The sequence below is a fragment of the Amblyomma mixtum genome, chromosome 6, assembly GCF_055824585.1.
Source record: "Amblyomma mixtum isolate Tamu chromosome 6, ASM5582458v1, whole genome shotgun sequence".
In the NCBI taxonomy this organism is placed as follows: Eukaryota; Metazoa; Arthropoda; class Arachnida; order Ixodida; family Ixodidae; genus Amblyomma; species Amblyomma mixtum.
In genome coordinates, this window is record NC_143017.1 from 230,914 (window position 1) to 247,526 (window position 16,613).

At 54.9% G+C, this 16,613-nt stretch overlaps 8 protein-coding genes across 8 annotated transcripts; 2 read left to right on the forward strand and 6 right to left on the reverse strand.

Moving 5' to 3' along the window:
• Positions 1 to 521: 521 nt before the first annotated feature.
• On the reverse strand, positions 522 to 833 carry LOC149337977 (histone H4). Its single transcript, XM_089550203.1, has one exon. The coding sequence runs from the start codon at positions 831 to 833 to the stop codon at positions 522 to 524; it is 312 nt and encodes a 103-aa protein (XP_089406329.1).
• A 3,127-nt stretch (positions 834 to 3,960) lies between these two features.
• On the reverse strand, positions 3,961 to 4,335 carry LOC149337978 (histone H2B-like). Its single transcript, XM_089550204.1, has one exon. It carries the CDS (start codon positions 4,333 to 4,335, stop codon positions 3,961 to 3,963), a length of 375 nt encoding a protein of 124 aa, XP_089406330.1.
• Positions 4,336 to 4,612: 277 nt separating this feature from the next.
• LOC149337979 (histone H2A-like) lies at positions 4,613 to 4,987 on the forward strand. Its single transcript, XM_089550205.1, has one exon. The coding sequence runs from the start codon at positions 4,613 to 4,615 to the stop codon at positions 4,985 to 4,987; it is 375 nt and encodes a 124-aa protein (XP_089406331.1).
• A 932-nt stretch (positions 4,988 to 5,919) lies between these two features.
• On the reverse strand, positions 5,920 to 6,330 carry LOC149337980 (histone H3). The gene has a single exon (XM_089550206.1). It carries the CDS (start codon positions 6,328 to 6,330, stop codon positions 5,920 to 5,922), a length of 411 nt encoding a protein of 136 aa, XP_089406332.1.
• Positions 6,331 to 10,690: 4,360 nt separating this feature from the next.
• Positions 10,691 to 11,002, reverse strand: LOC149337981 (histone H4). Its single transcript, XM_089550207.1, has one exon. It carries the CDS (start codon positions 11,000 to 11,002, stop codon positions 10,691 to 10,693), a length of 312 nt encoding a protein of 103 aa, XP_089406333.1.
• A 2,448-nt stretch (positions 11,003 to 13,450) lies between these two features.
• On the reverse strand, positions 13,451 to 13,825 carry LOC149337982 (histone H2B-like). The gene has a single exon (XM_089550208.1). It carries the CDS (start codon positions 13,823 to 13,825, stop codon positions 13,451 to 13,453), a length of 375 nt encoding a protein of 124 aa, XP_089406334.1.
• A 277-nt stretch (positions 13,826 to 14,102) lies between these two features.
• On the forward strand, positions 14,103 to 14,477 carry LOC149337983 (histone H2A-like). The gene has a single exon (XM_089550213.1). The coding sequence runs from the start codon at positions 14,103 to 14,105 to the stop codon at positions 14,475 to 14,477; it is 375 nt and encodes a 124-aa protein (XP_089406339.1).
• A 932-nt stretch (positions 14,478 to 15,409) lies between these two features.
• On the reverse strand, positions 15,410 to 15,820 carry LOC149337984 (histone H3). The gene has a single exon (XM_089550209.1). It carries the CDS (start codon positions 15,818 to 15,820, stop codon positions 15,410 to 15,412), a length of 411 nt encoding a protein of 136 aa, XP_089406335.1.
• Positions 15,821 to 16,613: the final 793 nt, after the last annotated feature.

Sequence of the window (16,613 nt, forward strand, 5' to 3'; positions counted from 1 at the left end):
GAAATGTGTACAGGGGTTCGTTTCGAAAGAAAGCATAATGCCTCTTTTCACCAGACCCGTTCGCAGCACGCACACACGATTGATTCATGGCGAAAGGTAGGTTGTAAACTTATGGCCGCGAAGCTGAAGCGAAAAATGTCGCGCACACACACGTGCGAAAGCCACACACGGCGGCCGCCCTGCCAAAAACGATGCTCCCTCAGATGGCTACTACTATGGCTGCAGACAGTGAGGCACGGCGCAATCAACTGCTCACCTGAGACCGCTGCAGCTTGCTGTTGTGGCATAATCCGCTCGCTTCCGCAGGCGACAACAAGTAGGCAAAGAAAAAAAAAAACCCATAGAGACAGAGAGAGAGGAACAAACGAGAACCGGAGCTCTGGTTCGCAACCAACAGCTGCCAATCCAGCATTTGGGTAGCCCTAAAAAGGGCTGTTTGACGACGACACGGAGCTGGAGTAGAGGGTGCACGCCGCACAGGGTCCCTTCTTCCTGACGCGGCGACTACCAGCGTGGCCGGCCTAGCCCCCGAAGCCGTACAAGGTGCGGCCCTGACGCTTGAGCGCGTAGACGACATCCATCGCGGTGACAGTCTTGCGTTTTGCGTGCTCCGTGTACGTGACGGCGTCCCGGATCACGTTCTCGAGGAACACTTTCAAAACGCCGCGGGTCTCCTCGTAGATCAGGCCCGAGATGCGCTTGACACCGCCTCGGCGCGCCAGACGACGGATGGCAGGCTTGGTGATGCCCTGGATGTTGTCCCGCAACACCTTGCGATGACGCTTCGCGCCTCCTTTTCCGAGCCCCTTGCCGCCTTTGCCACGACCAGACATCACGATGCAGAAAAGCGCGACCGCTCGGCTCCGATGCAAAACAGAGAATAATAATAATAGTGGTTATTGCCGCGGTAGTGCGCTGGGGGAAGGGGGGGGGGTGAAGTGTGGGAAAGCTCAGCCTGGTAATTGCCTCCACGTGGGGGTCACCTCAACCGGGCTTTGCTGGGAAGGGGATTAATAGAATAGGGGAGAAGAAGCGGGTCGGGGTCGTGACTGGGCACAGGGCAGGAGAGTCCGGCGCGAGGGCAAGGCAGAAGGCGTCGCTGAGCAAGGCCAAGGGCACGGCGGTACCTGTGCATGTCGGCACAGTATCGTCCCCGTGGTAGACGGTGGCGAAGCGGTCGGCTCTTCCCGAGGTCCAGAAGAATCCGGGGAGGGAGTCAGCCGTGGTTGCCGCCGTCCTCGGCTCGCACGGGCAACCGGATCCTACCTCGGGAGCCGATCATCTAAGGCCACACACGGGGCGCACAGACACAACACGCACAGGCGCAGTCACTGCCGTTCGTTTAGGCGGCGAACGAGAAAAGAAACGGGTCGGGCCGTAGGCCGGGGCGTGGTAGCGGCCGCGGACGTCCGCGATGAGCGGGCCCGTTGCAGACGGCGGCGAAGCGACAGGCTGGTCCCGAGGTCCAGAAAAGTCCGGGAAGGGGGCTGGCCGTGGGAGCTGCCGTCCACAGCAGACACGGGCGGCCTGATCCATCCAAAACAGAGAATGCAGGCAGCGAGCCGCGGGGCGTTCGGTCGCGGAGCGCAGCGACGACCGCCATTGGCTGGCGCCTCGACCAATCAGGGTCCGTCTTCGCGAGCGGCGCCTCGCTAGCATCACTGAGCCCTTTCGCAGGACTCTCGCGCAACTACGACCATGGGCAAACTCCTCGCGGGCAGAGCGACTGAGCACAAGAAAAAAAAAAAAAAGAAACATTCGGCCTCATGTGCGATGCTGACGCAACAACAACAACAAACTAAAAAAAAAAAAAAAAAAGAACCGCGCGCCTTAGAGGGGCCACAGGAGTGCAGTAACGCGATGACCACTGTGGCTGTATAACGCTGGTAGTAATCCGATCTGCATTTGCAGCTCGGTCAAGAGGATGGAAAATGAATGTTGGAGAATCCTGCTTTGTTTTCGTATTTCCTTTTTTTTGCTGCGTGTGCGCGCGTTGGAAACAAACAGGCGCTCGCTGCTTTTGTTTCTTTCATCTCGCAGCACGGTGTTTCCAGCCCTTTGGACAACCAGACGCACCGCAGAGTGCGCTGCAACGACGAACACAGCCCGAGCCTGTCACATTACAAGTTCAAACTGCGAAATCGCGCGCCTCATTAAAACACATTAATGGCAGTCGAATCGCGTGCCGCCCTTCCTCATCTCTTTTTCGCGAGTTAACTCTTCCGTTCGCTTGCGCGCCAGGATTCAAGAGGCCACCATGGGAGCGCGCGCGACGGCGCTTCGCTGTGTACTCCCCTCCTCTACCGGTCGCTAGGATGCTGAAAAGCGACCAGTTTGCCCGGCGGGCAAAATTCAAACGCTTGTATCTCGGAAAGTAATGCATGCAGGATTTCCAAATTCGGCATACGTGTAGAACACGTTTCGGACCATTTCTCTGGCTAATTTCAGTTCGCTGCACCGACTACGAGCAGTTCGAGCGCCCCTTTCCGTTTTCCGACCATTCCCCGGCTGTGGTACCGACGAGCGCTACTCGGCTCCTGCTTCTCCTTCTTGGCTGTAATCTCTCGAAGCTTTCATTTTGGCTTATCTTCTCGCGGAATTAAAAAAAAAAGCCACCACAGGCAGCGAAATATGCACACACACACACACACCTACCTGACTGAGCTCAGGTCTCTGCATGCACTAGCAACGTAAAAAGGTGGCAAATAACTGCTCCTTCCCATGCGTAGCCCGAACGTTTTATGGAGCCCATGAGCGAGTGCACTGCACACGACTTTGTTACTATTAGCGAAACGTAAGGGACGCATGACACCCGTGCAACCGCGAGCACATAGTAAATATTTGCACGCCTGTCGTGCGCGCCCAACAACAGAAGAACGAAAAAAAAAATTGTGTATCTGCCACACAGATATTATTCAATACACAATTCGGCACGAGCGCAAACTGTAGGGCGAAAAGAAAGGCACCCGAACTTCTGTCGTGCCGCTTGCAGGAACATTAAGCGCATGCAACTTGTCTTCCTCGCGCGTCCACACGTTGCAGTGTGGTCGAGCGCGGAGCTTCGTTTCTGTCTGCGCTCATTTCCTATAGCTATGATGCCCGCAGAGAAGTAGAGGAAGTTGCGCGCCCCGCACAGGGCTGTTAATACGCTTATCGCTACACTTTCTACCTCCGTCCCATTAAACTCAAACGCCGCGGCTGGCTTTTTTTTTTTTTCTTTCTGCCTTTAAACACAACAAACATTCACCACCTGCTGGAGGTTTGCATGGCGCTGAAGCCGACAAGGAATTTAGCACCTTGGGCCACCTCACAGTTTACTGCTGGGCTTCGTTACAAATTTTATTTTTGTCACCTATTTCAGGATCCCTATGCAACAGACGTTGCCGAAAAAATCACTCGCGGTCGACTCCCCAACGTCCGCAAGGGGTTTTGCGCAAGTTCAGTCAACCCATTGCACTGTGCATACATTTCAGGACTCAGTAGTGTGTTGTGAACGCGTCTGAACCGAATAGCATTTCTAAGGCTTTCTTCCTTTCTTTTTTTTTTCTTTCCCCCCTGCAGCTAAAGTGTACTGTAGGCCACTTTAAGCCCACGCGTTATGGGAAACAGAGCTGAACTCAAGCAAGAAATAAAACGCAGTAACAAGACGGCCACACCGCAGCGCTGAAAGAATACGCGACTGCCGCACAACAAACAGCTGGTGGGGCCCTATAGAGGGAACCTATTCACGTGCACAGCAGTCAAAACGAGAGATGCCTTGGTATTTAAAACCACTTCAGGCTGCCACGCGAGGGGAATAAGAAATAAATAAATAAATATTATACACACATCACGCTCATAGAGAGGAAAAACAGGACCGGTGCATCGCTGCCTGCAGGCAGGCTCGCCAATGCAAACACTTTGGTTGGCTCTGATAAGAGCCGTTGAGGTGAGGGCCGGCAGCAGGCGCAATGTGCCACCCTACTTGGAGCTGGTGTACTTGGTGACAGCCTTGGTGCCTTCAGACACGGCGTGCTTGGCCAGTTCGCCAGGCAGCAGAAGACGCACCGCGGTCTGGATCTCCCGGCTGGTGATGGTCGAGCGCTTGTTGTAGTGGGCCAGGCGGGAAGACTCGGCCGCGATGCGCTCGAAGATGTCGTTCACGAAGCTGTTCATGATGGACATGGCCTTGCTGGAAACTCCAGTGTCTGGATGCACCTGCTTCAGCACCTTATAAATGTAGATGGAGAAGCTCTCCTTCCTGCGGCGCTTCTTCTTCTTCTTGTCCGTAGCGCGCACATTCTTCTGAGCCTTTCCGGCCTTCTTCACGGCCTTCCCAGAGGGCTGAGGCGGCATGTTGACAGCGACGTCGACGCTCGGCAACACGGACGGTGTCGAAAGAACGCGCGCCAAGGGGCGCGCGGCGCTTTTATACTGGCACGGTGGTGTTCAAGCGACCCGAGCCAGGCCGCCGCGCGATTGGTCGACGCAGCGATAGCTCCGCCCCAATCCGCGTCGGGCTCGCGGCGCGGGGAGAGAGCGCGGTATTCGTTTCGTTTCTATCCAACGTGCTCGCACGCAGTGGTCGTCGCTGATTCTCCTGCTTCTCGAGCGTACTACAACAACAGTCACCATGTCCGGCCGCGGCAAAGGAGGCAAAGCCAAGGGCAAGAGCAAGACCCGCTCCAGCCGCGCGGGACTCCAGTTCCCCGTTGGCCGAATCCACCGTCTCCTGCGCAAGGGCAACTACGCGGAGCGCGTCGGAGCCGGCGCCCCGGTCTACCTGGCCGCCGTCCTGGAATACCTGGCTGCCGAGGTGCTCGAGTTGGCGGGTAATGCTGCTCGCGATAACAAGAAGACGAGAATCATTCCTCGCCACCTGCAACTGGCCATCCGAAACGACGAGGAGCTCAACAAGCTGCTCTCGGGAGTGACCATTGCCCAGGGTGGCGTCCTGCCCAACATCCAGGCCGTGCTGCTCCCCAAGAAGACCGAGAAGAAGGCGTGAGCGGTCCTCTGCACGTCTATGGAGGCGCGCCCGCCGCAGCGATAGCTCGCACCTAACGGTCCTTATCAGGACCAACCAAGTGCCTGCCACGGCGGGGCCTCGCTCTGCGATCCCTTTGCTCTGGACCACTGCGTCCCTCTCATGCTGCTTTCGTTTACTGCCCGTTGGGCGTCACTGACACTACTCGACCACATGCGGCCGCGCACACAGGTTCGCTGTCCTTTCTTTTTTTTTTCTTTTTTTTTTCAGCCCGCTACAGGCCAGTACAGCGCACCGAGAGCAATGTTATTAATGGACTACACGAGAAAAGCGCGTCTCGTGGTTTCCTTCCAGTGGGCTGGGCTTGGGAATATCACCAAACGGCATGATTGGCATGTCGCAAGGGATCGTTTAAAGGAAAAGTAATAAACAGCCCAGCGACGAGGCACAAGACAGAATAAAGATGGACAAGCGCTTGTCCGTCGTCGCTGCGCCGTTTTGTTTTTTTTTTTTAATTCTTCAATATGCACCAATTCGCTCAGTTTTTGTTTTTCTGCTGTGTAGTTTCAAGGAGCTGCTGCATTTACTTGTGCGGACAGCAGTTCTTATTTTTCTTCTTCTTCTTGTTTTTCGACTGCATCCCATTCGGTGCGCGCGAGTTGTTATCGGCACAAAAAAAAAATAAAAAATAACTAACCTGCGGGAAGCCGCCGGGGTGTAAAAGTGCAGGCGAGTTCAGTACAAGGGCAGTGCGGAATCACTTTCAACACACTCACCCATTTCGCAGGAACAGACAGTCAGAGTAAAAAAAAGAGAGAGAGGTACCGGGGTCCTGAGCTCGTGTTCGTCTCGACCGTGCGCCCGTGGCCAACGCAAACGTTTGGGTGGTCCTGAGAAGGACCGTTGTGGAGCGTTGCTGCTGCTGCTGCTGTGGCGGCGCCTCGAATACGCTTTTAGGCGCGCTCGCCACGGATGCGCCTCGCCAGCTGGATGTCCTTCGGCATGATGGTGACGCGCTTGGCGTGGATCGCGCACAGGTTGGTGTCCTCGAAGAGACCGACAAGGTATGCCTCGCTGGCCTCCTGAAGTGCCATGACGGCCGAGCTCTGGAAGCGCAGGTCGGTCTTGAAGTCCTGAGCGATTTCTCTCACCAGGCGCTGGAAGGGCAGCTTGCGGATGAGAAGTTCGGTCGATTTTTGGTATCGGCGAATTTCACGAAGTGCCACGGTGCCAGGCCTGTAACGGTGAGGCTTCTTCACTCCCCCGGTAGCTGGCGCACTCTTGCGAGCAGCCTTTGTGGCCAGCTGCTTACGGGGGGCCTTGCCGCCAGTGCTCTTGCGCGCGGTTTGCTTGGTACGGGCCATGGTGACGAGCGCGGACGCTGGAAACGGGAGACTGCCTCCGGAGACGGACGGAGATCGACTGCGCCGCGCGGCGGTGCTGCTCCGCAGCGCCCCCCCCCCCCTCTCTCCCACCTGATTGGTCGCCTGACGGACCGATGGCTACCCTCCGCTCAGCGGCACCCAGAATGCTGGAAACCGCCCGGTTTCGAGCGCGCGTCGGTTTCGCGCGTGGCAAACGTGACGCAAGTGGGTGTGGAACCGGGGTCTAGCACAAGATTACGCTGCGCCTGTCCTTTAGGTTTGCCGCAAAAGCAAAAGCAAGCCTCTGGAAGGAGGCGGGCGTCCGCGGCAGCGTCCACTTTGACACCACAGCAGCACGGTGCCGACGCGGTTGCGGCTGGTTCCGTGTGGCGTTGGCGCACTGCAACGAGCCTCCCCGCTTGCCGGGGGCGCGGTGTTGAAGGAACGCAACGACAGCTTGTAGAAATACGTCTGCACTTTGCGCACACCAAATGAGGGGCGAAATAACTGAATAGCGCGCTAGCCAGAAACAGCGGCGCAATGACCGCTTGGATGCACGGAACATGTACTGCCAGACACATGATCAGCTGATTTTGTGAACTGCAAAAACAAAAACAAAAAAAAAGGAAGGGAGAGTCAAGGTCTCCTACCAAAGAGGTTGATTCGTAGACGGCTGCTCGCTGTGCAGTCAGTAGGGCTTCTCGTTTGCGTTCCGTTGTTATTGAGTTATTAGTACCATGTTGGCAACATCGTGTCAGCACGGAATAAAACGGTCTGTTTTCTCTGCCTAGATGTAAAGCATTCATAAGCTCTCCCCCCAATGAGAAAATGCCTGTGCGACACCAAGCGTACCTCATGAATCCATCACAAGCTGTTGAATATCGCGCCACTCTTCCCGGTGATACGATACGAGGTCGGCATTTCTTCCTGGAAAGCGGCATCACGACTACGTCCCGTTCCGTTCCGTTGCAAGCAAGCCTTTACGACAAATTATTCCAATGACCGGCGCAGCTCGCAGCACTAATGATGCTGCCATGGCACACTTCTTGCTGCACCACCTTTGTTGAGCTTAATGCGAACTGAACTGTGTCGTCAACCAACTTGTTCGACGGGACAGCGGCGCAACTCGCAGCCAGACACCTGAACAGCGCAAAGCAGCCCACAGGGTACACAGCAGGTAGATCGACGCACCTCGGCAAAGCTGTAAGGGTTGAAGAGAGAAGCGCTTGGGCGCAGAACGCAATAATACATGCAACTCAAAGGAAGCGCAACAAGAGAGACGGCAGATTTAGACATATTGACAAACCCACCCCTTAGGGCATGAATGCCACCTCAGAGTGCGTCGTCGCTTCCAAGGAGGTTCGATGGGTGCACTGTGCAGTCGACAGATCAGTTCGCTTCAAATTTCAAGCTGCACCAGCCAAAACGAGTTCCCAGTTATCGTTATTGAGCACGAAAAATCGCCTGGAGAGCAGCGCGCGCATAGGGCTGTCTCTGTACACATTGCGTGTGTGTGTCTACCAGCCAAGGAACACTCGCCGACTAACCCGCGTTACTTACAAGTTACTTACTGAAGATGATTCAATGCATCCACAAAACACACACAAAAAAAGGCGAGCAGAACGAGAACCCACTTCTGATGGATGCGGTTATTTACTTCCCTCAAGTTTCCAGAGTTTCCAGTGTTCCCACATCCGCAGCTCATGCACCTCCGAATTTCCTGTAGTTTAAATCCATTAAATGTTTGCACTCTCTTCTTGCAGATAAAAAGGTGCGGAATTGAGAAAACAGTTTGCCCTGCGCAAAGTTGGCAAACCATAGCGAGACACATACCATGACGTACGATTGCACGGAAGGAAAGAGCCGCGAACACTGCGTGGAAAGCGTGCATCATGCCTAACATTTCCCATGCATCTCCAGGCAGTATTCTTCCAGTAACAGGTGGCCAAAGTTAGCAAAAACAGTAGAGCACGCATTGAAGGCACCCCCACCCCTCCGTGATTGAGGTGCATTTCCTGCGGTCGCTTTATAAGCGAACAGAAGCCCATCCATGGATTTTATTTAGGTCACCGGGCAGTGTAATGAGGAAAAACATTTTATTTCGTTCGTCCCTTGCATTTTTCTTTTTCTTCCAGAACCCCGGAGAATGGCACTGCGCGACGCCGCCCAACACTGTTAACAACACATAGTTTCTTGCCACTGGCTACAACTCGAAGTGAACGGGTTTCGGCACCAAAACTTTTGTTGTACTCCGGACGCCGAACGACGAGCAGCTAGCTTCGCTGACTGCTCGGGCGTTCCGAGAGATGTGTAGTTGCTTGCATTTGATTCTTGTATTTAACGCGTAAAATAAATTCAACGAGTTAAGTTTCAACGACTGGATCAAGTCTGATCATTTGTGATTAGGCTAACGAATAGCGGCAGCTACGCATAGTTACAACAAAACATTCTTTGGATAGTAGTGCGCCCCGTCCCTACTAACATCTCGTCCCTATCTTCTGTTCTCTTTCTTGAATAATGCAATGCCCCTCCAAACTCCCGCACTAGCAAAACGGCGCCAGCCAGTAGGGCAACAAAAAGCAAGCCAAACGGAATGAAAAGCCACAACTAAACCAGACTGAGCAGGGCGCACTCGCAATTTCCTCAATTACGTGCAGCAAACAAGACTGAAAAATTTATCCAAACGCTTCAGTCGCCGTACGTGCGACCCGAAATTAAAGCGCCTGAGACTCAAAACGCCATTTAAGGGGAAATCAAAGTGTACGCAAGCCGGGAGCTGCTTCCTCCCCAAGGGAATGCATACCTTCCAGCAGCGCGGTGCACGCAACTTAATCGCCGACGCTTCGCGCGGCCGCGGCGCCACCTTCCTCCAGCTTGCGCAAGTACCTACGCCTCCGAGACCAGCGCCCGGAATCTTGGAGGCAACGGTGCGGCTCCCGCCTCTACTTTCATCCTTTTCATGCACTCCAAAACGCAGGCAGCGCGCTATAGACGCCTGTCTGGACGCCGCAGTTGGGGCACACAAGTTCACAGCCGCCCCAAATAGCAGTTGAGCTGAAAGCTGCACTGGTTGCTTCAAAAAAAAACGCACCTCGGAAGTCACCGGCTGCAGAGGGAAACCGTCCTACGGACGGACGGCCAGACTCGCTCAAAAGGCAAGCAGTGAGCTAGCGCGACGTCGCTGTGCCTCTCCCAGGCTCTCTTCGCCATCCACTCTAAATGCTAACACATCCGAGACGCCTTTCACGCACCTGACAGCACACCTTGCTTGAACACACTGCCCTTATTCAAAAGAGGAAAGTGACTCGCGTCAATCAATACACTCATTTTCTGTGGATCGCGCAAACGTTTTCCGCGACACTGACTTTGTAGGAACCGTATGTACACACCACGCATGCAATTTCAGCGTCGTCGGGCATCAAAAATTCGAGGAACAACTGACGACACACACTGGGCACAACAACAACAGCAACTTTATTTCGCAATGCCGCAAAAGTATTTATATTTGCTGCATTGGTTGGCGCAACAACAAAACACATATGCCCGTAATGAGCTGCGATGCGTTTGAATTCACGCAAGCAATTTCGAGGCTGGCTGGTTCCCTCACCGCGTGATGTAATTGTTTACAAGAAGCCGTGCAGCTAGCTATGCCGCTATTTTGTCCGCATCATCGCAGTTATGCTCCCCAGGTGTTTGGTAGCTGAATTTCATGCACAAGACGTTGTTTGCATTCGCCAGGCGTGTTTACCTGCCTGTCTGTGGCTGCGAAACGAACCGCCGACGAATGTAAATAAATCGCTTCGCCTGCGATTATGAGAGGCCGCGCGCACATAAACAAGGAAATGTGTACAGGGGTTCGTTTCGAAAGAAAGCATAATGCCTCTTTTCACCAGACCCGTTCGCAGCACGCACACACGATTGATTCATGGCGAAAGGTAGGTTGTAAACTTATGGCCGCGAAGCTGAAGCGAAAAATGTCGCGCACACACACGTGCGAAAGCCACACACGGCGGCCGCCCTGCCAAAAACGATGCTCCCTCAGATGGCTACTACTATGGCTGCAGACAGTGAGGCACGGCGCAATCAACTGCTCACCTGAGACCGCTGCAGCTTGCTGTTGTGGCATAATCCGCTCGCTTCCGCAGGCGACAACAAGTAGGCAAAGAAAAAAAAAAACCCATAGAGACAGAGAGAGAGGAACAAACGAGAACCGGAGCTCTGGTTCGCAACCAACAGCTGCCAATCCAGCATTTGGGTAGCCCTAAAAAGGGCTGTTTGACGACGACACGGAGCTGGAGTAGAGGGTGCACGCCGCACAGGGTCCCTTCTTCCTGACGCGGCGACTACCAGCGTGGCCGGCCTAGCCCCCGAAGCCGTACAAGGTGCGGCCCTGACGCTTGAGCGCGTAGACGACATCCATCGCGGTGACAGTCTTGCGTTTTGCGTGCTCCGTGTACGTGACGGCGTCCCGGATCACGTTCTCGAGGAACACTTTCAAAACGCCGCGGGTCTCCTCGTAGATCAGGCCCGAGATGCGCTTGACACCGCCTCGGCGCGCCAGACGACGGATGGCAGGCTTGGTGATGCCCTGGATGTTGTCCCGCAACACCTTGCGATGACGCTTCGCGCCTCCTTTTCCGAGCCCCTTGCCGCCTTTGCCACGACCAGACATCACGATGCAGAAAAGCGCGACCGCTCGGCTCCGATGCAAAACAGAGAATGCAGGCAGCGAGCCGCGGGGCGTTCGGTCGCGGAGCGCAGCGACGACCGCCATTGGCTGGCGCCTCGACCAATCAGGGTCCGTCTTCGCGAGCGGCGCCTCGCTAGCATCACTGAGCCCTTTCGCAGGACTCTCGCGCAACTACGACCATGGGCAAACTCCTCGCGGGCAGAGCGACTGAGCACAAGAAAAAAAAAAGAAACATTCGGCCTCATGTGCGATGCTGACGCAACAACAACAACAAACTAAAAAAAAAAAGAACCGCGCGCCTTAGAGGGGCCACAGGAGTGCAGTAACGCGATGACCACTGTGGCTGTATAACGCTGGTAGTAATCCGATCTGCATTTGCAGCTCGGTCAAGAGGATGGAAAATGAATGTTGGAGAATCCTGCTTTGTTTTCGTATTTCCTTTTTTTTGCTGCGTGTGCGCGCGTTGGAAACAAACAGGCGCTCGCTGCTTTTGTTTCTTTCATCTCGCAGCACGGTGTTTCCAGCCCTTTGGACAACCAGACGCACCGCAGAGTGCGCTGCAACGACGAACACAGCCCGAGCCTGTCACATTACAAGTTCAAACTGCGAAATCGCGCGCCTCATTAAAACACATTAATGGCAGTCGAATCGCGTGCCGCCCTTCCTCATCTCTTTTTCGCGAGTTAACTCTTCCGTTCGCTTGCGCGCCAGGATTCAAGAGGCCACCATGGGAGCGCGCGCGACGGCGCTTCGCTGTGTACTCCCCTCCTCTACCGGTCGCTAGGATGCTGAAAAGCGACCAGTTTGCCCGGCGGGCAAAATTCAAACGCTTGTATCTCGGAAAGTAATGCATGCAGGATTTCCAAATTCGGCATACGTGTAGAACACGTTTCGGACCATTTCTCTGGCTAATTTCAGTTCGCTGCACCGACTACGAGCAGTTCGAGCGCCCCTTTCCGTTTTCCGACCATTCCCCGGCTGTGGTACCGACGAGCGCTACTCGGCTCCTGCTTCTCCTTCTTGGCTGTAATCTCTCGAAGCTTTCATTTTGGCTTATCTTCTCGCGGAATTAAAAAAAAAAGCCACCACAGGCAGCGAAATATGCACACACACACACACACCTACCTGACTGAGCTCAGGTCTCTGCATGCACTAGCAACGTAAAAAGGTGGCAAATAACTGCTCCTTCCCATGCGTAGCCCGAACGTTTTATGGAGCCCATGAGCGAGTGCACTGCACACGACTTTGTTACTATTAGCGAAACGTAAGGGACGCATGACACCCGTGCAACCGCGAGCACATAGTAAATATTTGCACGCCTGTCGTGCGCGCCCAACAACAGAAGAACGAAAAAAAAAATTGTGTATCTGCCACACAGATATTATTCAATACACAATTCGGCACGAGCGCAAACTGTAGGGCGAAAAGAAAGGCACCCGAACTTCTGTCGTGCCGCTTGCAGGAACATTAAGCGCATGCAACTTGTCTTCCTCGCGCGTCCACACGTTGCAGTGTGGTCGAGCGCGGAGCTTCGTTTCTGTCTGCGCTCATTTCCTATAGCTATGATGCCCGCAGAGAAGTAGAGGAAGTTGCGCGCCCCGCACAGGGCTGTTAATACGCTTATCGCTACACTTTCTACCTCCGTCCCATTAAACTCAAACGCCGCGGCTGGCTTTTTTTTTTTTTCTTTCTGCCTTTAAACACAACAAACATTCACCACCTGCTGGAGGTTTGCATGGCGCTGAAGCCGACAAGGAATTTAGCACCTTGGGCCACCTCACAGTTTACTGCTGGGCTTCGTTACAAATTTTATTTTTGTCACCTATTTCAGGATCCCTATGCAACAGACGTTGCCGAAAAAATCACTCGCGGTCGACTCCCCAACGTCCGCAAGGGGTTTTGCGCAAGTTCAGTCAACCCATTGCACTGTGCATACATTTCAGGACTCAGTAGTGTGTTGTGAACGCGTCTGAACCGAATAGCATTTCTAAGGCTTTCTTCCTTTCTTTTTTTTTTCTTTCCCCCCTGCAGCTAAAGTGTACTGTAGGCCACTTTAAGCCCACGCGTTATGGGAAACAGAGCTGAACTCAAGCAAGAAATAAAACGCAGTAACAAGACGGCCACACCGCAGCGCTGAAAGAATACGCGACTGCCGCACAACAAACAGCTGGTGGGGCCCTATAGAGGGAACCTATTCACGTGCACAGCAGTCAAAACGAGAGATGCCTTGGTATTTAAAACCACTTCAGGCTGCCACGCGAGGGGAATAAGAAATAAATAAATAAATATTATACACACATCACGCTCATAGAGAGGAAAAACAGGACCGGTGCATCGCTGCCTGCAGGCAGGCTCGCCAATGCAAACACTTTGGTTGGCTCTGATAAGAGCCGTTGAGGTGAGGGCCGGCAGCAGGCGCAATGTGCCACCCTACTTGGAGCTGGTGTACTTGGTGACAGCCTTGGTGCCTTCAGACACGGCGTGCTTGGCCAGTTCGCCAGGCAGCAGAAGACGCACCGCGGTCTGGATCTCCCGGCTGGTGATGGTCGAGCGCTTGTTGTAGTGGGCCAGGCGGGAAGACTCGGCCGCGATGCGCTCGAAGATGTCGTTCACGAAGCTGTTCATGATGGACATGGCCTTGCTGGAAACTCCAGTGTCTGGATGCACCTGCTTCAGCACCTTATAAATGTAGATGGAGAAGCTCTCCTTCCTGCGGCGCTTCTTCTTCTTCTTGTCCGTAGCGCGCACATTCTTCTGAGCCTTTCCGGCCTTCTTCACGGCCTTCCCAGAGGGCTGAGGCGGCATGTTGACAGCGACGTCGACGCTCGGCAACACGGACGGTGTCGAAAGAACGCGCGCCAAGGGGCGCGCGGCGCTTTTATACTGGCACGGTGGTGTTCAAGCGACCCGAGCCAGGCCGCCGCGCGATTGGTCGACGCAGCGATAGCTCCGCCCCAATCCGCGTCGGGCTCGCGGCGCGGGGAGAGAGCGCGGTATTCGTTTCGTTTCTATCCAACGTGCTCGCACGCAGTGGTCGTCGCTGATTCTCCTGCTTCTCGAGCGTACTACAACAACAGTCACCATGTCCGGCCGCGGCAAAGGAGGCAAAGCCAAGGGCAAGAGCAAGACCCGCTCCAGCCGCGCGGGACTCCAGTTCCCCGTTGGCCGAATCCACCGTCTCCTGCGCAAGGGCAACTACGCGGAGCGCGTCGGAGCCGGCGCCCCGGTCTACCTGGCCGCCGTCCTGGAATACCTGGCTGCCGAGGTGCTCGAGTTGGCGGGTAATGCTGCTCGCGATAACAAGAAGACGAGAATCATTCCTCGCCACCTGCAACTGGCCATCCGAAACGACGAGGAGCTCAACAAGCTGCTCTCGGGAGTGACCATTGCCCAGGGTGGCGTCCTGCCCAACATCCAGGCCGTGCTGCTCCCCAAGAAGACCGAGAAGAAGGCGTGAGCGGTCCTCTGCACGTCTATGGAGGCGCGCCCGCCGCAGCGATAGCTCGCACCTAACGGTCCTTATCAGGACCAACCAAGTGCCTGCCACGGCGGGGCCTCGCTCTGCGATCCCTTTGCTCTGGACCACTGCGTCCCTCTCATGCTGCTTTCGTTTACTGCCCGTTGGGCGTCACTGACACTACTCGACCACATGCGGCCGCGCACACAGGTTCGCTGTCCTTTCTTTTTTTTTTCTTTTTTTTTTCAGCCCGCTACAGGCCAGTACAGCGCACCGAGAGCAATGTTATTAATGGACTACACGAGAAAAGCGCGTCTCGTGGTTTCCTTCCAGTGGGCTGGGCTTGGGAATATCACCAAACGGCATGATTGGCATGTCGCAAGGGATCGTTTAAAGGAAAAGTAATAAACAGCCCAGCGACGAGGCACAAGACAGAATAAAGATGGACAAGCGCTTGTCCGTCGTCGCTGCGCCGTTTTGTTTTTTTTTTTTAATTCTTCAATATGCACCAATTCGCTCAGTTTTTGTTTTTCTGCTGTGTAGTTTCAAGGAGCTGCTGCATTTACTTGTGCGGACAGCAGTTCTTATTTTTCTTCTTCTTCTTGTTTTTCGACTGCATCCCATTCGGTGCGCGCGAGTTGTTATCGGCACAAAAAAAAAATAAAAAATAACTAACCTGCGGGAAGCCGCCGGGGTGTAAAAGTGCAGGCGAGTTCAGTACAAGGGCAGTGCGGAATCACTTTCAACACACTCACCCATTTCGCAGGAACAGACAGTCAGAGTAAAAAAAAGAGAGAGAGGTACCGGGGTCCTGAGCTCGTGTTCGTCTCGACCGTGCGCCCGTGGCCAACGCAAACGTTTGGGTGGTCCTGAGAAGGACCGTTGTGGAGCGTTGCTGCTGCTGCTGCTGTGGCGGCGCCTCGAATACGCTTTTAGGCGCGCTCGCCACGGATGCGCCTCGCCAGCTGGATGTCCTTCGGCATGATGGTGACGCGCTTGGCGTGGATCGCGCACAGGTTGGTGTCCTCGAAGAGACCGACAAGGTATGCCTCGCTGGCCTCCTGAAGTGCCATGACGGCCGAGCTCTGGAAGCGCAGGTCGGTCTTGAAGTCCTGAGCGATTTCTCTCACCAGGCGCTGGAAGGGCAGCTTGCGGATGAGAAGTTCGGTCGATTTTTGGTATCGGCGAATTTCACGAAGTGCCACGGTGCCAGGCCTGTAACGGTGAGGCTTCTTCACTCCCCCGGTAGCTGGCGCACTCTTGCGAGCAGCCTTTGTGGCCAGCTGCTTACGGGGGGCCTTGCCGCCAGTGCTCTTGCGCGCGGTTTGCTTGGTACGGGCCATGGTGACGAGCGCGGACGCTGGAAACGGGAGACTGCCTCCGGAGACGGACGGAGATCGACTGCGCCGCGCGGCGGTGCTGCTCCGCAGCGCCCCCCCCCCCCTCTCTCCCACCTGATTGGTCGCCTGACGGACCGATGGCTACCCTCCGCTCAGCGGCACCCAGAATGCTGGAAACCGCCCGGTTTCGAGCGCGCGTCGGTTTCGCGCGTGGCAAACGTGACGCAAGTGGGTGTGGAACCGGGGTCTAGCACAAGATTACGCTGCGCCTGTCCTTTAGGTTTGCCGCAAAAGCAAAAGCAAGCCTCTGGAAGGAGGCGGGCGTCCGCGGCAGCGTCCACTTTGACACCACAGCAGCACGGTGCCGACGCGGTTGCGGCTGGTTCCGTGTGGCGTTGGCGCACTGCAACGAGCCTCCCCGCTTGCCGGGGGCGCGGTGTTGAAGGAACGCAACGACAGCTTGTAGAAATACGTCTGCACTTTGCGCACACCAAATGAGGGGCGAAATAACTGAATAGCGCGCTAGCCAGAAACAGCGGCGCAATGACCGCTTGGATGCACGGAACATGTACTGCCAGACACATGATCAGCTGATTTTGTGAACTGCAAAAACAAAAACAAAAAAAAAGGAAGGGAGAGTCAAGGTCTCCTACCAAAGAGGTTGATTCGTAGACGGCTGCTCGCTGTGCAGTCAGTAGGGCTTCTCGTTTGCGTTCCGTTGTTATTGAGTTATTAGTACCATGTTGGCAACATCGTGTCAGCACGGAATAAAACGGTCTGTTTTCTCTGCCTAGAT